Source organism: Coregonus clupeaformis, chromosome 33, assembly GCF_020615455.1.
Source record: "Coregonus clupeaformis isolate EN_2021a chromosome 33, ASM2061545v1, whole genome shotgun sequence".
NCBI lineage: Eukaryota > Metazoa > Chordata > Actinopteri > Salmoniformes > Salmonidae > Coregonus > Coregonus clupeaformis.
In genome coordinates this window covers 8,511,309-8,533,320 of record NC_059224.1, presented here as the reverse complement: position 1 = coordinate 8,533,320, position 22,012 = coordinate 8,511,309, and the positions used below count along the sequence as shown (strand labels likewise).

General features: G+C 40.6%; 1 protein-coding gene and 1 long non-coding RNA gene across 3 annotated transcripts in view; one reads left to right on the top strand and one right to left on the bottom strand.

The window, feature by feature from the left end:
* The window catches only part of LOC121548588 (phospholipase B1, membrane-associated), a 29,755-nt gene extending 18,815 nt beyond the window's left edge, over positions 1-10,940 (bottom strand). The window contains exons 1-19 of one of the 2 annotated variants that reach the window (XM_041860067.2): positions 10,766-10,940; positions 9,582-9,635; positions 9,252-9,315; positions 9,094-9,128; positions 7,778-7,859; positions 7,648-7,699; positions 7,458-7,535; positions 7,272-7,337; positions 7,111-7,181; positions 6,757-6,832; positions 5,615-5,725; positions 5,371-5,436; positions 5,179-5,250; positions 3,922-3,996; positions 2,198-2,258; positions 1,925-1,983; positions 1,660-1,739; positions 1,070-1,113; positions 757-865 (exon numbers count right to left, since the gene is read on the bottom strand). In XM_041860067.2, the coding sequence (XP_041716001.2) occupies positions 757-865; positions 1,070-1,113; positions 1,660-1,739; positions 1,925-1,983; positions 2,198-2,258; positions 3,922-3,996; positions 5,179-5,250; positions 5,371-5,436; positions 5,615-5,725; positions 6,757-6,832; positions 7,111-7,181; positions 7,272-7,337; positions 7,458-7,535; positions 7,648-7,699; positions 7,778-7,859; positions 9,094-9,128; positions 9,252-9,315; positions 9,582-9,635; positions 10,766-10,814 (1,304 nt within the window). In that variant the 5' untranslated portion in view covers positions 10,815-10,940. The remainder of the gene's footprint in view (positions 1-756; positions 866-1,069; positions 1,114-1,659; positions 1,740-1,924; positions 1,984-2,197; positions 2,259-3,921; positions 3,997-5,178; positions 5,251-5,370; positions 5,437-5,614; positions 5,726-6,756; positions 6,833-7,110; positions 7,182-7,271; positions 7,338-7,457; positions 7,536-7,647; positions 7,700-7,777; positions 7,860-9,093; positions 9,129-9,251; positions 9,316-9,581; positions 9,636-10,765) is intronic. The other variant, XM_041860068.2, reaches the window with a different exon arrangement.
* An 8,040-nt stretch (positions 10,941-18,980) lies between these two features.
* On the top strand, positions 18,981-21,403 carry LOC123482442. The gene is made up of 2 exons (XR_006657712.1): positions 18,981-19,126; positions 20,916-21,403. It is a non-coding gene; the product is annotated as an uncharacterized LOC123482442 (long non-coding RNA).
* The last annotated feature ends 609 nt before the right edge of the window (positions 21,404-22,012 follow it).

Sequence of the window (22,012 nt, the reverse complement as noted above, 5' to 3'; positions counted from 1 at the left end):
GCAGGATTTGAGTCCCTAGCGGCGTAGTGTGTTACTGATTGTAGGCTTTGTTACTTTGGTCCCAGCTCTCTGCAGGTCATTCACTACGTCCCCCGTGTGGTTCTGGGATATTTGCTCACCGTTCTTGTGATCATTTTGACCCCACGGGGTGAGATCTTGCGTGGAGCCCCAGATCGAGGGAGATTATCAGTGGTCTTGTATGTCTTCCATTTCCTAATAATTGCTCCCACAGTTGATTTCTTCAAACCAAGCTGCTTACCTATTGCAGATTCAGTCTTCCCAGCCTGGTGCAGGTCTACAATTTTGTTTCTGGTGCCCTTTGACAGCTCTTTGGTCTTGGCCATAGTGGAGTTTGGAGTGTGACTGTTTGAGGTTGTGGACAGGTGTCTTTTATACTGATAACAAGCTCAAACAGGTGCCATTAATACCGGTGACGAGTGGAGGACAGAGGAGCCTCTTAAAGAAGAAGTTACAGGTCTGTGAGAGCCAGAAATCTTGCTTGTTTGTAGGTGACCAAATACTTATTTTCCACCATAATTTGCAAATAAATTCATAAAAAATCTTACAATGTGATTTTCTGGATTTTTTTTTCTCAATTTGTCTGTCATAGTTGACGTGTACCTATGATGAAAATTACAGGCCTCTCTCATCTTTTTAAGTGGGAGAACTTGCACAATTGGTGGCTGACTAAATACTTTTTTTCCCCACTGTATGTCTGGATAGAAGAGTATCATATGGACTGGTGATGGGACTCACTTGGCTTTTCCCCCGGCCACAGCCTGGTTGAGGAAGGCCTGAGGGGTGTGCTCTTTGCCTTTGCCCACTGAGAAGCCGGTCAGGGAGGGGTTAAACTCACGCAGGATATCTGAGCAGCAGCACAAAAGAAAACAACATATCAGTCCAACCTGGACACATTGATAATGATACATATAGGAGAACAGTATTTTTCTTACTTAAGGTACATGTGTGAATGTGAATTCCAGCATTTTAGCAATATTTTGGCAACATTTTGGCTACACGAGTAGCCTGATAACTAATACAAGATGACAGCGTCAAGAAGGAGACTCACTGGGAAGAGTGGTGACAGTGGTGAGGTTCTCGTCTCCACCGACACTGAGAAACACAAAGACAGAATATAGACTGGTTAGGGATGCCAACCATATAGATTATACCTCTACCTCCAGGTAACCCACAGCACAGGAAGATGAACTGACATTGACACTGCACTCTGTACTATTGTGTTATTGCAGGGGTGATAAGGACACTTTATGACAGGGATCATTAACTAGATTCAGCCGTGGGCCGATTTTTTTGTGAGCGGATGATCGGGGGGCCGTAACATAATTACAAATCATTTGTAGACTGCAATTTGATCGCAAGAATCACAAACAGATATAATATTTGACAAAAACATTATCATTTCAAACCTTGCTTACATTTGTATACGATCACATGTCTCTCTATTATGCGTGGGAATAATTGGGAACAGATTTCCTAAATAAAAATAACTGGTGTTTTTACAGACTTTTATGTCCAACAATGAATTTATTTTGGTTTTCTTTCCTCAGAAAACTTGGGGGGCCAAATAAAACCACCCAGGGGCCAAATTCGGCCAGCGGGCCGCCAGTTGGGGAACCCTGCCTTATGATAAGGACCCACCTCCATGATAAACCCCGGTATTGCGTCATAACATCCAGTAGATTGTTAACGTTGGATCCCGATCCGATACCGTTGCCCGCCTGCCGACCAGTCAAAGAGAGTGTTATAGAGATAGCAATAGCATGAGTTTAATAATACAGATAGCAATCACATATGATGAGGTGACAGCCCTACAACTGGGTAATGTAGATTAGCCCACCGTATGTAAAGTAACTCAATCATGTACTACTACAGATAAAAGGTAAACAAGGAACAGGTGACTTACTGTCAGAGAGTCTCCCACTGCAGCTACTACTTTGATATCGCCAGGGCGGAGGGCATGAACTGTGAACCCATAGAAGATGGATCAGGTGATGAGAATGGCGTGAGGCAAACTTTATCCAGGTAGACCCTAAGAAACCAACTGACATCTATCTGTCCGTTCTCTAAAAGTTTCATGTTCCATAATACAGTAAGATCAGGGTATACTGCCTCTATTTCAACAAATAACTCTAAAAACTGCATACTGTATACTGTATATTGAGAGGATTCCTCTTACCTGAGGTGGGTGGGGAGTTGGAAGGGCTATGGTCCTCGCAGGGCATATGAGTGCCCATGATCTGATGACAAGACACGCAGAGCACATCCAGAGTCATTACCATGTGCAGTGGGGAAAAAAAGTATTTAGTCAGCCAGCAATTGTGCAAGTTCTCCCACTTAAAAAGATGAGAGAGGCCTGTAATTTTCATCATAGGTACATGTCAACTATGACAGACAAATTGAGAATTTTTTTTCCAGAAAATCACATTGTAGAATTTTTAATGAATTTATTTGCAAATTATGGTGGAAAATAAGTATTTGGTCACCTACAAACAACCAAGATTTCTGGCTCTCACAGACCTGTAACTTCTTCTTTAAGAGGCTCCTCTGTCCTCCACTCGTTACCTGTATTAATGGCACCTGTTTGAACTTGTTATCAGTTTAAAAGACACCTGTCCACAAACTCAAACAGTCACACTCCAAACTCCACTATGGCCAAGACCAAAGAGCTGTCAAAGGACACCAGAAACAAAATTGTAGACCTGCACCAGGCTGGGAAGACTGAATCTGCAATAGGTAAGCAGCTTGGTTTGAAGAAATCAACTGTGGGAGCAATTATTAGGAAATGGAAGACATACAAGACCACTGATAATCTCCCTCGATCTGGGGCTCCACGCAAGATCTCACCCCGTGGGTCAAAATGATCACAAGAACGGTGAGCAAAAATCCCAGAACCACGCGGGGGGACCTAGTGAATGACCTGCAGAGAGCTGGGACCAAAGTAACAAAGCCTACCATCAGTAACACACTACGCCGCCAGGGACTCAAATCCTGCAGTGCCAGACATGTCCCCCTGCTTAAGCCAGTACATGTCCAGGCCCATCTGAAGTTTGCTAGAGTGCATTTGGATGATCCAGAAGAGTATTGGGAGAATGTCATATGGTCAGATGAAACCAAAATAGAACTTTTTGGTAAAACCTCAACTCGTCGCGTTTGGAGGACAAAGAATGCTGAGTTGCATCCAAAGAACACCATACCTACTGTGAAGCATGGGGGTGGAAACATCATGCTTTGGGGCTGTTTTTTCTGCAAAGGGACCAGGACGACTGATCCGTGTAAAGGAAAGAATGAATGAGGCCATGTATCGTGAGATTTTGAGTGAAAGCCTCCTTCCATCAGCAAACACACCGCCCGGGCAACGAAGGAGTGGCTTCGTAAGAAGCATTTCAAGGTCCTGGAGTGGCCTAGCCAGTCTCCAGATCTCAACCCCATAGAAAATATTTGGAGGGAGTTGAAAGTCTGTGTTGCCCAGCGACAGCCCCAAAACATCACTGCTCTAGAGGAGATCTGCATGGAGGAATGGGCCTAAATACCAGCAACAGTGTGTGAAAACCTTGTGAAGACTTACAGTCATTGCCAACAAAGGGTATATAACAAAGTATTGAGACACTTTTGTTATTGACCAAATACTTATTTTCCACCATCATTTGCAAATAAATTCATTAAAAATCCTACAATGTGATTTACTGGGAAAAAAAAATCTCATTTTGTCTGTCATAGTTGACGTGTACCTATGATGAAAATTACAGGCCTCTCTCATCTTTTTAAGTGGGAGAACTTGCACAATTGGTGGCTGACTAAATACTTTTTTCCCCCACTGTATAATGTGTACACAGACACCACAATGTGCAGGGCCCTACAATACATTAGCCGTGATCAACAGGCCTGACAACAGTAACTCACAGGGTCAAGAAGAGGAGAGAGCTCATTGGTGTGATCTGAGGGAGAGTTTCGCTCTGTTCTCAAGAAAGGCCGGTCCTATGGGAGAGAGGGGGAGAGAGAGAGAGAGAGAGTGTGAGAGCGAGAAAGAGAGAGAGAGAGTGAGCGAGACAGAGAGAGAGAGAGAGACAGACAGAGAGGAGGACAGATTAATGTATAGAGGGTGGGAGATGAGGGTTAGTAGGGTTGTATAGATTCTTTCTCAGTGGTATAAATCATATCATAAACTGGGTGGTTCGAGCCCTGAATGCTGATTGGCGGGTATGACAAAATATTTATTTGTAATGCTCTAATTATGTTGGTAACCAGTTTATAATAGCAATAAGGCACCTTGGGGGTTTGTGATATATGCCCAATATACCACGGCTAAGGGCTGTATCCAGGCACTCCGTGTCGCGCCTAAGAACAGCCCTTAGCCATGGTATATTGGCCATATACCACACCCACTCGGTCATATTGCTTAATTATACTATATTGTGTGTTGAGACGTTTATCTGGAGTAGCTCACTGTAATGGGAATATTTAAGATGAATAAAGTTCATATTTAATTTAGAGTGATCAACACAATGTTTAGCATATTTGGAATTTCTGTAATACACATAATTGCCAGTGTTCTATTTGTAACACTCAAGGTGCAGGTTGATGGTCACTAGACTTGTTATGGATTATTGTCATATCTGATGATCGTGGTTGACGCCAGACTGGAGGTCCAAGGACCAAGGACACACTGATTATTCACTGTCGCATTGATGGCATTCTATGAACACTGTGTGATTCTGTAGCAGCTTACAAAGTCACTGTCTCTCAGGCTGGTGTTTACAGAACATTTGGTGCTGTCTGATTTGGATAGAAAGGGCCTGTCTCTGTTAGACATTTGCTCTGCATGTGTCTCCCTGTTACAACGTGTAATAAACTGGATAGATTTTGATTGATTTGTTCACCTGGAAATTCCTATTACACTCACATTCTATTCTATTAATCCCACAAATGTACTGTATGTGACAGATTTCAGGCCTGGATTCAAATAGTATTTGTTTTCTTTCAAATACCTTAGCTGCAGTTCATTGAGCTTGTCTGGTCCAATGGAACCAATGCATCAACCCCCAAGTGCAAACCCCACTCATCTGGCACTCCAGACAAGCTCAGTTAAACGCTTAAAGTATTTGAAAGAAAAACTAACCTAGGTCAGGTATGTGTTGGAGGCTTGCCGCACTCTCTCACCTCACTGGGGCATGGCACCGAGATGATCATATCATTGTCCTCCATGTTCTGCTGGCCTATGGTGGGCTGCAGCTGAAAAACAGAAGGAAAAACATTTTGAGTAAATTCTCCTTTGTTTGCCTCAACTAGGACTGAGAGCAGAGACAATGCCACAGTGTGTTAGCAGCATGGGTATTATGTGGTGTAACTCACCAAGTTGGCCCACATCTGTATGGCTAGTTTGTCTGTGTGTAATGCACCCGCTCTGGGGGCAGTGCTCTGTACACAGAAGAACATTTGTATTACACACACACACACACACACACACACACACACACACACACGCACGCACGCACACACACCAATAACAAATAACAATTCAGCTCTGCATCACACAGTAAGAGAGTCACATTAATGTATACAAACTTGTGGGAAGCTTCAATGGCTTGTCACTCACAATAAAGGAGGCAGGGTCTGCTGTGATGAAGGGGACATCCTGCAGTAGGACGGTGAAGTCATCTCTATTGCTGTACCACTGCTTCTCCACCAGGTGTCCGTCAAGGGACTCCTACTGACCACCGTGAAAAATAGTTAGTAAATAATAAACTATATACAATACACCACTTGTGTAGTCCCCTGTACTACAACATCTTCTGTCCATATGTTATTTATTATATTTTGCAGTATGTCCTGTAAGGAGTTTTTATGATGCAAATTTTTTGGGGGTGAAAACTGACAATAGAATGCAATATAATCTTATCTTATCTTATTTATATGGGGACAACAATATAAACAGCACATAGATCAAAGATCATCAACTAGATTCAGCTGCGGGATGATTTTTTATGAGAGGATGGTCTGTGGGCTGGAACATAATTACAAATCATTTGTAGACTGCAATTTGATTGCAAGAATCACAAACAGATATAATATTTGACAAAAACATGATAATTTCAAATCTTGCTTACATTTGTATATGATCACGTGTATCTCTATTATGCGAGGGCATACTTGGGAACAGATTTCCAAAATTAAAATAACTGGTGTTTTTACAGTCTTTTATATCCAACAATGAAATACTCAGAAAACTTGGGGGGCAAATAAAACCACCGTGGGGCCAAATTCGGCCTGCAGGCCACCAGTTGGGGAACCCTGACATAGATGTTGGGGAGATCACATTGATGTAAGTTATTGATGTAAGACATAGATGTAAGAAATTGATGTAAGACATAGATGTAGTAAGACATTGATGATGTAAAACATAGATGTACAACATTGATGATGTAAGACATTTATGATGTAAAACATTGATGTAAGAAGTGATGATGTAAGACATTGATGTAAGACATTGATGATGTAAAACAGATGTACAACATTGATGACGTAAGACATTGATGTAAGACATTGATGATGTAAAACAGATGTACAACATTGATGACGTAAGACATTGATGATGTAAAACGGATGTGCAACATTGATGACGTAAGACATTGATGATGTAAAACAGATGTACAACATTGATGACATAAGACATTGATGATGCAAGACATTGATGTAAGACATTGATGACGTAAAACATTGATATGTAAGACATTGCACCTGCAGGACTTGAGTGAGCAGGGCCCTCAGCAGTCTGAGCTCCCCTTCATGTCTTTCCTCCATACATTGACACATCCTGTCAATAGACATATAAGCAATCAAACCAAACGTCTACTAGCAAGTCACTATAGATTCACAGAATCGTTTAAAAATCCCAAAATTCTAATCTAATTGTATTTATCACGTACACAGTTTACAGCAGGTATAAAAGGTGCAGCAAAATGCTTGTGTGCTAGCTCCCTCAACATTACAGTACAATAATCTATATCTATAATAATAAAATAAAACATTATAAACTCAGGGAATGAATGCACTGACTGATTAAGGAGCTGTGCTATTGGTCGAGATTATCACCTGTTCTGATGAGGAAGTCCAGTATCATATTCTCCATTCCACACTGCAACATTGACAATGGTCCACTTCAACTGAAAATACATTAAGAACGATCTTAATGATCACCTAAATTCATGTGCTGTAGCATCGCTAAGAGTGTCACACAAGTGTCCAAAACCCACCTGGGACTGCAGCACCTGCAGAGCTTGATCTACCTCCTGGACAGCAGCTCTGATGGTCTCACTGAGCTGCATACACACAAACACACAACACTCACTCAAAGGAACGCAGCTATTAACACTGTAGTGTCATGAAATGCAGACTTTCACTGAAATCCAGATGTGTGAGGTGAGTATTTGGCTAATGACCTGGTCATGACATAAACAGAGCTCATCCACCTGGACGAATAGCATCACCAGCTTCCAGTCTGTGTCTAGATCAACGGCCTATCAGAGAGAAGTAAAAGACACAGTCAGAGATGACAACCAGTACAGAGAAGCTGTTCCAATTCTATAGGACAATGTGTTGGGTTATGTAGAAGGAGAGTTACTAGAATACCTGGTTACTCCTGAGGGTGAGGGACAGTTCCTTTGCCTGCTCCACAAGAGCTCTGCAAATGAACGAAACATACAATTTTGTCTGTCTTTCTTTCATGCTGTCACAGGGAGCAGGTGTAGCTGTGGATTACCTGTGCTGTGAGGATTCAGAATACAGGTTTGTCTGACCAGGAAGAGTACTGGTCATTGCAGGGTTAAAAATGGTCAGCAGCTCTGGAGTGACAGAGAGAGGGGAGGAAGTTGCTTGATTATAAGTGAAATCAACTTTGTCATATGCACATTACTTGGCACTTTAGTATGAGGTGAAAAAAACACTATTAGAAATGGCAAACAGGTATTTAAAATCAACTAACTCCATACTCCACCAACGTGTCTGATACACAGGTAGTTAGTTGGTTCCTTATACAATCAAATAAATGGATACACATGCAATCTGTTTGACCAGACAAGTATGGCATCTAGGGCTTTCTTGGTACTAACATACAGAAAGTACCATGTGAGTTGAGAGTACAGTATGTCTCTCTATCCCCTTCCTCTTTATTAATGTCTGTTTTCTATTGTGTGAGAGGTACAATCATCTGTATCTCTTCCTTGTGGAATGCTTTCTGGTGAAATTAATTGCAGCGTAGTTGTAGTTTGGTGATTCTATCTTGGCTTATTGTTAGTAGTATCAGGCTTGTTCCTGATATCAGACAAATAACGATATCACAAAGTAGTTGGATCTTAACTTATATTAACCTCTTTTAAAATCAATTATTCTCAATTATACTAATTGATACTGCAGTAATCTACAATAACCTATTAGACATGTAAGAGTGTTCAATAGTTACAGTAAGTTATATAAGAGCAGGCCTGACACCATTATCTCAAGTACGTGACTGAATTGATTTCATTTCCCTCCAAATGTACCCTCTTTTCGATGCTTTTATCCTTTTCGAGCACAATCCTATCTTCGAAAATGGTTAAAAAGCCTAAATTATGTCTGGTCCTAGATTATCTGGATGAAATTAGATAAACATTCTATGTAATTATACACATGACGAGTGTCAGATTGCAAAGGGAGGAAATTTGGCATGGGAAGAGGAGGATCTGTCAGCAGACCAACATGTCTTATCAACCAATCAAATGTCTTATCAACCAATCTTATCAACCAATCAAAGTGTGTTTTATTGAGATTGTATTTGATGGAGACTGTCATTTGGTGCTTAAGGTCACAGGAAATTGACAACGTGGATTGGTTGCTCTAGAATTTGTCTGCTATTTTTGTGTGTGTACTTGTGTGCATGTGTGCGTGTGTGCGTGAGAGTGTGCGTGTCTGTTCGGTCTGTCTGCCTGCCTGTCTGTTTGTCTGTCTGTGTTAATAGCCTGCGTTTGTTGTCTTCTGGTTCAGAGAACTGATTTGATACATTAAGGAGCCCCCCAAACTCCCCATGAATAGCAGGCTTACCATGAAGTCTCAATAACACTCTGGACAGCTCACTGCTGCAAGGAGAGAGAAAAACAGAAGTCTGGAAAACCTTTCTGCGTTCACATTGAAATATCCCTAGTGACACCTGGTAGTGTCCCCTTATCTATCAAGGTTAGAGAAATTGATGTGTTGCTTACCTTTGTGTGTGGGGGAGACCGATGGCCGAGAGCACAGCCACATCTGAGGGTCTGACACTGTGAGCTGGAGAGAAAGGAGTGAAATTAGGAGACCGCCTAAGACCACATTGGTTGATCGTTCAGAACAGCCAACTCAACTCAATAAGGACTAAAGAGACTGAAGATAGATCTCTATATTCTAGGTGGCCAGACATAGAGCTGAATGAACCCAGATAGATCAGGCCGGGTACAAGGCCAGACCATACAGTTAGATCAGTTAAGATGTACTTTACCTCCTCATCAGTCAAGCCATTTTATATCACTAATGACTGATTATTAGTGAACACTCACCTGAGGAGGGAAGGGTCTGGGAGAGAGAGGTGTGGGTGTGAGGCAGTGCAGAGGCTGGGAATAACAGAGGAGACATTACAGGTCACATACTATAGAGCAGGGTTTCACAATAGGTGGCCCTCGGGTCAAATTCAGCTCCGCGGGTGATTTTATTTGGCCCCCCAAGTTTTTTGAGCAAAAATGTTTTAATACATTTTGTTGTTGGACATAAAAGACTGTGAAATCACCAGAAAATCAGCTCAAAGTGATTAAAATAAGTATTGCCACGCATAAATAGAGAGACGTGATTGTATCCCAATGTAATCAAGGTTTGAAATTATTCTGTTTTTGTCAAATACTATATCCATTTTGGATTCTTGTGGTCAATTTGCAGTGTACAAATTATTTATAACTATGTTTCTACCCCTCGACCATCCGGTCAAAGAAAAATCGCCACACGGCTGAATGTAATTGGGGACCCCTGCTATAGAGATTAATACAGTATATATTTATTATTTCTCTATGTTACAAATACTGCCACAATGCATTTATGAATATGAGTTTAACATTGTGGGTTTTCTCAAATTTGCTCCATGAGTGTTATCTTCTTAGAAAAGAGAAGCAGTTTTTAACAGAACACATTCAACAGGAATGCTCCCCAAAGATACCATACAGTAGAAACAAAAGAGTTCATTATCTCCTATAATGTATGCTTAGTACAATGTTACAGTAGGTCAATGTGAACCTATGTAGTCAGCATCATCCCTTTAAAACATTGAGGGGCCTAGTCAGAACTAGTGACCACATTTCTGAGGTGAGGCAAAAACAACATTCTTCTTGCACAGCCAGAATCCAAACATGAAGTATACAATGATTGTCTCACCCCTGAAAGCCTGGTTTTAATTGACAAGGTCCCTAAGATGTTACTTTATGACAATGATGCCAATAATCACTACAGTAATACAACTTCACTCTACTTGCACATTTTCTTCAATATCATTCCTGCAAACCTAAGACAAAAAGCCACTGATATTCTTCACTTTACCCAGTTACTTTTATATGTAAAATAATCAGATAATTTGAGTAGGCTATAGAAGTGTCAGTAAGAAAACGTATGCACTCACTAACTGTAAGTCGCTCTGGATAAGAGCGTCTGCTAAATGACTAAAAATGTTGTTGTTTTTATGTAAAAAGTGCATAGAAACCTGTTGCCGTGGGGAACCCCAGCAAAGCTATAACCAGTAATGGAAGCATCCTTCAGCTGTCAAAGTTTTTCCTCATAGGCCACCAGTTGTCTTCTGTCTGTCTGTCTTTCTGTTTGACTGTCTGTCTGTTTGTCTAACAGCTCAGTTGTCTTGACGTACTATCTATTACCGTCTTCCTTTCCTCTACCTTGCTGTTTGATGTGATTCACAGATATACCTGTCCATGGTAAATCATACACATCATGCACATGCATAGTGGGAGGGGTTGGGCTCACGTTCAAGGGCATGGATGGCCGTGACATTGTCAAATTACTATATTGATCATTATCGGAAGAGAGAATGGAAGAAAATGAAAGCACGGACGAGAGAGAGAGAGAGAGAGAGAGAGAGAGAGAGAGAGAGAGAGAGAGAGAGAGAGAGAGAGAGAGGTGAGCGGCAGGTAGATAACGTAATTGCGTGTCTAAAATCAGAGGTTGACAGGAGATGCTAATCTTATGGTTGGACTGTAGCCTATCTAAGTTAGATAAGAGAAAGATGTAACACATACATTCAACCCTTTGCATTCAACTGACTTAATATGGCTTTCTGCTTGAAAATAGGAACTTCACGGGTACAACATGTTATAGTCAGAATGACTATCGATTCCCGCAAGGGGCCCAACTTTGGTTTAAAAGTGGGGGGACATAATATATATATATATATTTTTTTATCCAGTCGTATATATTTTTAAAATTTATTTATTTTATTTCACCTTTATTTAACCAAGTAAGCCAGTTGAGAACAAGTTCTCATTTACAACTGCGACCTGGCCAAGATAAAGCAAAGCAGTGCGATAAAAACAACAACACAGAGTTACATATGGGGTAAACAAAACATAAAGTCAAAAATACATACAGAAAATATATATACAGTGTGTGCGAATGTAGTAAGTTATGGAGGTAAGGCAATAAATAGGCCATAGTGCAAAATAGTGTCACGCCCTGGCTCGGGGGACTCTTAAATGTTGAGCCAGGGTGTGGAGTTTCTGTTACATTTTCTATGCTTTTGTTCTAGATCGTTTATATCTATGTTGGCCAGGGTGGTTCCCAATCAGAGACAGCTGTAGCTCGTTGTCTCTGATTGGGGACCATACTTAGGCAGCCTGTTTGGCACTAGTATTTTGTGGGATCTTGTTCCGAAAGGTTTGTGTTGTAACCTAGGACTTCACGTATCATTTGTTTATTGTTTTGGTTTGTGTTGTGTACACAAATAAAGATGTATGCTTATCACGCTGCGCCTTGGTCCGCTTCATCTGTCGACGATCGTGACAAATAGTTACAATTTCGTATTAACACTGGAATGATAGATGTGCAAAAGTTGATGTGCAAATAGAGATAATGGGGTGCAAATTAGCAAAATAAATAACAATATGGGGATGAGGTAGTTGGGTGGGCTAATTTCAGAACGGCTGTGTACGGGTGCAGTGATCGGTAAGCTGCTCTGACAACTGACGCTTAAAGTTAGTGAGGGAGATAAGAGTCTCCAGCTTCAGAGATTTTTGCAGTTCGTTCCAGTCATTGGCAGCAGAGAACTGGAAGGAATGGCGGCCAAAGGAGGTGTTGGCTTTGGGGATGACCAGTGAGATATACCTGCTGGAGCGCAGACTACGGGTGGGTGTTGCTATGGTGACCAGTGAGCTAAGATAAGACAGGGATTTGCCTAGCAGTGATTTATAGATGACCTGGAGCCAGTGGGTTTGGCGACGAATATGTAGTGAGGGCCAGCCAACAAGAGCGTACAGGTCACAATGGTGGGTAGTATATGGGGCTTAAGTATAAACACTCCAAACGACTGCTCGGAGGTGTCCGCATGGTCCTAAAGCACACCGTTGCCTCGTTTTGTATCACATTCCAATGATAAAACTAGGGGGGACAAAAATACAATTTCAGAATGTGGGGGGGGAGATGTCCCCCCTGTCCCCAATGAATGTTGTGCCCCTGATTCCAGCTAGTAATAAAATAAAAGGACACCTATCATTTTGTGTCTGAGGGGAGATAAAAGATGGGGGTTGCTTTTATCTTTGAGATTTACTCACTGCACTACCTTTCATAAACTGACTGAAAATCATTGTTAACAACATATCATGCCATGTGAAGAGCCAATATTGGGGGGTAGGCTAAATATATAAGTGTGGAGAGTTACTTATTGGTTATGTGAGAAAGTGTGTTTTGTGACATATTGTATCACCCAGAACATTTGAGTTGGCACAGCACCAGCAGAGTGGAGTGAATTTCAGTTGAATTTGTAAGAGTTGGGGCTGAATTAAATTAATCCTGCATTTTGGTATTTACGCAGTCGCTCTTTTCCCCGTGGTCAAATAAAATCACATGGTTTTAATACGTACTGGTAAAGCCTACAACAGTAACTACTACCAGTTAGACTCCCCTCACATGTATGCTTCCAGTTCTCACAATAAGAAGTGTGTGTACTCGGGCAGTAGTCTGAAAACAAAGAAAATGGTAACCATTGGAGCCCCAGTGGAGGCTGCTGAGGGGAGAACGGCTCATAATAATGGCCGGAACGGAGCAAATGGAATGGCATCAAACACCTGGCAACCATGTGTTTGATGCATTTGATACCATTCCACCCATTCCGCTCCAGTCATTACCACGATCCCGTTCTCCCCAATTAAATCAAATCAAAATCAAATCAAATTTTATTTGTCACATGCGCCGAATACAACAGGTGTAGACCTTACAGTGAAATGCTTACTTACAAGCCCTTAACCAACAATGCAGTTTTATGAAAGAATACCTACAACAACAACAGAAAAAAATATGTATATATATTAAAGAGCAGCAGTAGAATAACAATAGCGAGGCTATATACAGGGGGCACCGGTACCGAGTCAATGTGCGGGGGCACAGGTTAGTCTAGGTAATAAACGTGACACCAACCTCCTGTGGTGTGCCCCACTTTTACATGAACAATTTACAATGTCGTTGTTTGTATTCTAATTTTTTACTTCAGAGCATCCTATTTGTATTTATCCATCTATTCTACACCTATAATGACTCCCTGTTACAAAACATACTGTATTTCAAACTGTATGAAAATAAATCTGTAAATAAGAATTTTTATTAATTCCTGGATTATGAGTGCAGGCATTGAATGGTTGGCTGATGAAATAGCTACACTACATGACCAAAAGTATGTGGACACCTGCTCGTCGAATATCTCATTCCAGAATCATGGGCATTAATATGTAGTTGGACCCCCCTTTGCTGCTATAACAGCCTCCACTCTTCTGGGAAGGTTTTCCACTAGATGTTGGAACATTGCAGCGGGTACGTGCTTCCATTCAGCCACAAGAGCATTAGTGAGGTCGGGCACTGATGTTGGGCGATTAGGCCTGGCTCGCAGTCGGCGTTCCAATTTTTGAATTTGTATTTGTATTTATTATGGATCCCCATTAGCTGCTGCCAAGGCAGCAGCTCCTCTTCCTGGGGTCCAGCAAAATTAAGGCAGTTAACACAATTTTTAAAACATGACAATACATTCACATTTCACAACACACTGTGTGCCCTCAGGCCCCTACTCCACCACTACCACATATCTACAGTATAAAATGTATGTGTACGTGTGTGTATAGTGCGTATGTTATCGTGTGTGTATATGCATGTGTCTGTGCCTATGTTTGTGTTGCTTCACAGTCCCCACTGTTCCATAAGGTGTTTTTTTAATCTGTTTTTTAAATTTAATTTTACTACTTGCATCAGCTACTTTTTGTGGAATAGAGTTCCATGTAGTCATGGCTCTATGTAGTACTGTGCACCTCCCATAGTCTGTTCTGGACTTGGGGAATGTGAAGAGACCTCTGGTGGCATGTCTTGTGGGGTATGCATGGGTGACCGAGCTGAGCCAGTTGTTCAAACAAACAGCTCGTGCATTCAACATGTCAATACCTCTCATAAATACAAGTAGTGATGAAGTCAATCTCTCCTCCACTTTGAGCCAGGAGAGATTGACATACATATTATTAATATTAGCTCTTTGTGTACATCCAAGGGCCAGCCGTGCTGCCCTGTTCTGAGCCAACTGCAATTTTCCTAAGTCCTTTTTTGTGTCACCTGACCACACGACTGAACAGTAGTCCAGGTATGACAAAACTAGGGCCTGTAGGACCTGCCTTGTTGATAGTGCTGGTGAGAAGGTAGAGCAGCACTTTATTATGGACATACTTCTCTCCATCTTAGCTACTGTTGTATCAATATGTTTTGACCATGACAGTTTACAATCCAGGGTTACTCCAAGCAGTTTAGTCACCTCAACTTGCTCAATCTCCACATTATTTATTACAAGATTTAGTTTACGTTTAGGGTTTAGTGAATGATTTGTCCCAAATACAATGCTTTTAGTTTTATAAATATTTAGGACTAACTCATTCCTTGCCACCCACTCTGAAACTAACTGCAACTCTTTGTTAAGTGTTGCAGTCATTTCAGTCGCTGTAGTAGCTGACGTATAGTGTTGAGTCATCCGCATACATAGACACTCTGGCTTTACTCAAAGCCAGTGGCATGTCATTAGTAAAGATTGAAAAAAGTAATGGGCCTAGACAGCTGCCCTGGGGAATTCCTGATTATACCTGGATTATGTTGGAGAGGCTTCCATCAAAGAACACCCTCTGTGTTCTGTTAGACAGGTAACGCTGTATCCACAATATAGCAGGTGTAGTAAAGCCATAACACATGTTTTTCCAGCAGCAGACTATGATCGATAATGTCAAAAGCCGCACTGAAGTCTAACAAAACAGCCCCCACAATCTTTTTATCATTAATTTCTCTCAGCCAATCATCAGTCATTTGTGTAAGTGCTGTGCTTGTTGAATGTCCTTCTCTATAAGCATGCTGAAAGTTTGTTGTCAAATTCTTTACTGTAAAATAGCAGTGTATCATGTCAAACACAATTTTTTCCAATAGTTTACTAAGGGTTGGTAACAGGCTGATTGGTCGGCTATTTGAGCCAGTAAAGGAGGCTTTACTATTCTTTGGTAGCGGAATGACTTTTGCTTACCTCTAAGTCTGGGGGCACACACATTCTAGTAGGCTTAAATTGAAAATATGGCAAATAGGAGTGGCAATATCATCCACTATTATCCTCAGTAATTTTCCATCCAAGTTGTCAGACCCCGGTGGCTTGTCATTGTTGATAGACAACAGTCATTTTTTCACCTCTTCCACACTCACTTTACGGAATTCAAAATGACAATGCTTGTCTTTCATAATTTGGTCAGACATACTTGGATGTGTAGTATCAGCAATTGTTGCTGGCATGTCAAGCCTAAATTTGCTAATCTTGCCAATGAAAAAATAATTAAAGTAGTTGGCAATATAAGTTGGTTTTGTGATGAATGAGCCATCTGATTCAATGAATGAATTGAATCAGATGGCCTTTTTCCCAAAAATGTTATTTAAGGTGCTCCAAAGCTTTTTACTATAATTCTTTATGTCATTTATCTTTGTTTCATAGTGTAGTTTCTTCTTTTTATTCAGTTTAGTCACATGATTTCTCAATTTGCAATACATTTGCCAATCGGATTTGGAAACTGCTTTCAAACAAATCTCTGCAGCATTAGTAAAGATATGATCAATACATGTTGATGATTTAATTCCTGTACTGTTTGTAACTACCCTGGTAGGTTGACTGATAACCTGAACCAGGTTGCACGCACTGGTTACAGTATGAAGCTTTCTCTTGAGTGGGCAGCCTGATGAAAGCCAGTCAATATTTAAAACACCCAGGAATTATACCTCTCTATTGATATCACATACATTATCAAGCATTTCACACATGTTATCCAGATACTGACTGTTAGCACTTGGTGGTCTATAGAAATTCATCCCAAAGGTGTTCGATGGGGTTCAGGTCAGAGCTCTGTGCATGCCAGTCAAGTTCTTCCACACCGATCTCGACAAACCCTTTCTGTATGGACCTCACTTTGTGCATGGGGGTATTGTCATCCTGAAACAGAAAGGGCCTTCCACAAACTGTTGCCACAAAGTTGGAAGCACAGAATCCTTTAGAATGTCATTGTATGCTATAGCATTAAGATTTCCCTTCACTGGAACTAAGGGGCCTAGCCCGAACCATGAAAAACAGCCCCAGACCATTATTCCTTGTCCACCAAACTTTACAGTTGGCACTATGCATTCGGGCAGGTAGAGTTCTCCTGGCATCCACCAAACCCAGATTCGTCCATCGGACTACCAGATGGTGAAGCGTGATTAATCACTCCAGAGAACGGGCTTCCACTGTTCCAGAGTCCAATGGTGGCAAGCTTTACACCAGTCCAGCCGACGCTTGGCATTGCGCATGGTGATCTTAGGCTGCTCGGCCATGGAAACCCATTTCATGAAGCTCACACATTTGATTTCTTTATAGATTGTCCTCAGGGCTCAACTCTTGGCCAGCCATAGGCACCTGATGTTTTATAACAGTGACAGTGTATTGTTAAATTGCTTGATAACTTATCTTCATGATCATTCTCTGTTCATTATCAGTCTCTAGTGATTACAGAGGTGAGGTACTGCCAGAAGGAAAGATGAGGGAGATATATTATACTTGATTACAATATGTATATAACCTGTTATCTGTTTCTTCTATCAAAAAGGATTAACAGATTACTGAACTGAAATGTATGAAATTGCTTGACTGGACTGTACAATCCACCGCAACAACTGAGATCCAGTCCATTATGTTTCTTGATTCCCGTCCTGTAAATGTAATGTACATCTGAAATCATGTTTATGTATTTATGTTAATAGTCTTTATGATAATAGTTTGGAGTTGAAGTTGGAGGACAGTGTGAGTGGAGGATGTTCTTGTATAGAGTACCACATTATGAGACATAATACCCATGAAACCAAGACGTCAAACAAGGAAATGGTTCCAATCGTTTTTCCACCATTCATTTTTCCCATAGGGGATTTTAGAAACACTTAAAAAATAAGGGCTGTGTTTCATGTAGGCTTACCCTGGCGTGACGTTTTGATAACCATGTAAATCTCTCTAGGACACGGTGACTTTTATCAATATATTTGCCTGTATTTACCCCCTCCCCAAAAAAATAAATAAATAATGGTTTTACGGGTATTATGACACCTCCACTGGGGGGCTCTATTGACAGCCATAAGCTGCCCAGGACATGTGAACACCTGGATATGTGTCTATCTGTCCTTTATTGTTCTGTGGGAGTTGTATCTTCCAGGAAATTAATCAGTCTATCAGTCTGAGACATTATTGCTTTAGTGGCCTGGTCTCAAGTGAGCTGTTCCCTAATTCCAATAAAACCTTAGCAGATGGAATAAAATGGTCTGGGGCCGTTAGTATAAAGTGCTGATTTAGGATCAGTTTGAACTAGATCAGCACTCCTAATCTGAGACGCTTGACACAATGAACTCACTTCAATTCTGATAACTGCAGAGATAAGTCTTTACACAATACTCTGTTATCTATCTCCCAAGTACTCACAATCCACATGACCCTGTCTTTTCAAGCCCTCTATCTATCTATCATCTTCATTTGGAGCCCTGCCTATCTATAGTCTATGGCTTTACAGTTCGTGCAGCTCAAGATGCCAGTAGACTCTCTTTGTAACCTTGTGCCCAACAATTTCTCATACTTGGGTTAACAAAGGTCACATTTGACGAGTTGATCCAACAGACTTTTATTGGGTGGAAGTGTCTGGGAGTGAGATTAATCTCTTTGTGATCTTCTCTGTGATCTTACTGCTGTGTTCTTGTCGTGGTGTGTATGTCCAGTTATTGCCCTGCATTGTTTGAGCACAGGAAGTATTTTGATGCAAACTTTGCTACCTGACCGTCAATAGGCTATGTTGCTAGACAACCTACCTGGGTTCTGATCCAGGAGTTTCTCATTTCAGCTGATATCCTAAACATCCACATCACAATGTACAATGAAGCCTGAGCTGAGCTCCATCATTTCATCTACTTCCCCAAAAATATTTATTTAATATTTCTGAAAAGTAAAAGTATAGTTTCATCAGCTTCCTCTACTGTCTCTGGTTTTACTGTGAGTGTAATTTCAAACACATTGGCCCCACAGAGTTCTATTGATTGGCCAGTTTGGTCTCTGCTGCGCTCTTTGGGTCTCTCTAAAAACTCCCCTACCCAGCAGGGGGCGGGGCCACATGTACCGGATGTTGATACAGTCTGCGGAACAGCTGTAAGAGAACAACAAAGCTGACGCGATATCTATAGGGTCGACGATAAGAAGAAGGACAAAAAGAAGGGGGAAATACAACAAAACGGGTTATTAACATTCGTGTCGACACAGGACTCTGAAAATCACAGATTCAAGGTGAGAAATAGTTGGGTATGCGATGTGTCTTCGACAACAACATACATGATGGCTTTGTATTATAAGGTTAGCTATCACACGTTATAGCCACAATAGATTCATACCATGCGCTTGCACTGGAGTCGAACGGGTTTCCTGTTTAGATTAAGACACTGCAAGCCGGCGCGAGATATGGCTCGGAAAACGTACCACAGTCCAGGGGCGAGAAATGCGTTGAACTCAGAATTGTCCCATTATACCAACTGTTACACTAAGGACTGCTAGTTTTTAAACTAGAAAAGTACATTTTCTGAAGAAAATGTGTGCTTCCTAACTTGTCTTTAAAGTATTTTTAGTTATGAAATAAGTTATAGTAGTGGTAGTAATAGTCAGAGGTGGGTAGTAACGCGATACAAGTTACATGTCCTTAGATACATTTTTGGAGGAACTAGTACTTTTCTAGTTACTCTCTGTGGGTTGTACTTTTACTCAAGTAATTTCTGGAGGAAGTAACTTATTTTTTACTCCGTTACTTAAATTACATAGATGTATATTATTGTAATGACCCGGGCTGGGTCATAAAGGAAAAAGAGACGGACACCAGGTGTGCAGAGCAGAACACAGGTTTATTCCTAAACTGGGCTATTGTTCAGGCCACAGCCCACGCCACTAAATTCCGAATGTACACAAATATACAATGTAAAGTTAAGGGCAGACTCATAGGAGCAGATCAGGGTCCCGAATAGAAAAGAGAGGGATGAGACAGTAACCCCTATTTATGCATTTCAAAACCCCGCGGGATTACCCATCATACCCCCCACCTTTCCGTCTGCCCTCGCATTTTTAACCCCTGCTAGCACCCATGACAACAATAACACACCCACGAACACAGAACACAATACCGGGTCGTTACATTATTATATCATCATCAGACGAAAACCTCCTCACTCCAAAGGTTGTGATTATCTATTTTTTAAAAATACATTAATCGATACTATTGGTTCCCCTTTATGTCTGTATGAACATTTCACGACCCCTTAACCAATGAAATGTATTTAAAATAGCGTGTCATCAAAACTCAAGTCCATTGGCTCTCAACGTTGTCGTCAAACCCGGTATCTCCGCCATGGCAGTAGAAGTGAAGCTCACCTCTTCCTGCACTCCATTTTTTTTTCAAAGGGTTCTTAGCCGAACGTGGTCAGAGATACGTTGCACTTTAAAGACTTTCTGCCTTTGTAATATTATATATTTATAGAGTAAGAATTATTTATCGGATATTATTCTGCTGTTGAAATTGTGTTTTGAGGGTGAGTGCAAATGAGATGGCTAGGAAGCTAACTAGCTAGTTTGCTTTGGCTAACCCAGAATCTGACAATGTTTAATCTCCTGTTTTTAGCGCCCCATATGACCTCCCTCTGCTTGTTGGCTTAGTTAATTAGCCACCTTGACATTGGCATAAAGAGTGAACAGATTAATCAGATGTGTGTGGCAATAGCTAACTAGCTAGCTATCACATTAGGTTGCCATTAGATAAGCTAACTAAGCTAGCTGCAGTGTTAACCATGTAGCTAACTAGCTATCTAACTAACTAGCTAGATGAACAGGTCAGCCCAGCGCATGATCCTCCCACTCCATTGCTGTGTGTGTGTAAATGTCATTCTGTTTTTATGACAAAGCCTATAAGCACATATAGTGAAACATCCCAGTAAACTTTTTGTGCCGTATAGCTACTATATATATATATATATATATATATATATATATATATATATATATATATATATATATATATATTGTTTTTAATTTACAGTGTGTAGCGACACAACTGAGGGGAGGAGAATGAACCAAAAAAAGAAAATACCCTTCAAAGTGGAAAGAAGCAGTTCGAAAGAGAAGGTGAATGGAGGGTAAATCGTACCTTGGCAGAAAAAAGATGATTGAGTTGACTATGGCAATTGATACAGTATGATTGCTAGTGAAATGTTGATTGTTGTTTACCTGATCCTACTTTATATTTCATTCTTAATACAAAATGAAACCACACTTGGTGTAAATCTTCTTAGTCCGCATTCACCATCACATGTCATTTAAATTATATTGTGAATGTAATTTTCATTAATGCTATTGAAATTGTGAAATTATTCCAATGTCTCGAGCACTATTTACTGTTTTATGAAATTGAGCACATTGATATATATGAAGTCAACTTTGAATAAGACCATAATTGAAACGGTACAGCCTACCTAGATGGTGCTGGTGGGCTTAAATAATAAATAAATGAATGTCTATTCAATTGCAGTAAGTTGTTCTTTTTGTTTGCTGTCATACTCACAATTTACTATATGATGTAAAACATTACCAAACAAAATTTGCAACTAGTACTTAAGTACTTTTCTGACTGGATACTTTTTTTACTCTTACGTTAGTAGTTTCCAGTGGTGTAAAGTACTTAAGTAGTTTTTTTGGAGTATCTATACTTCACTACATTCTTAAAGAATATGTACTTTTTACTCCATACATTTTCCCTGACACCCAAAAGTATTTAGTCAGCCACCAATTGTGCAAGTTCTCCCACTTAAAAAGATGAGAGAGGGCTGTAATTTTCATCGTAGGTACACATCAACTATGACAGACAATATGAGAAAAAAAATCCAGAAAATCACATTGTAGGATTTTTTATTAATTTATTTGCAAATTATGGTGGAAAATAAGTATTTGGTCAATAACAAACGTTTTTCAATACTTTGTTATATACCCTTTGTTGGCAATGACACAGGTCAAACGTTTTCTGTAAGTCTTCACAAGGTTTTCACACACTGTTGCTGGTATTTTGGCCCATTCCTCCATGCAGATCTCCTCTAGAGCAGTGATGTTTTGGGGCTGTCGCTGGGCAACACGGACTTTCAA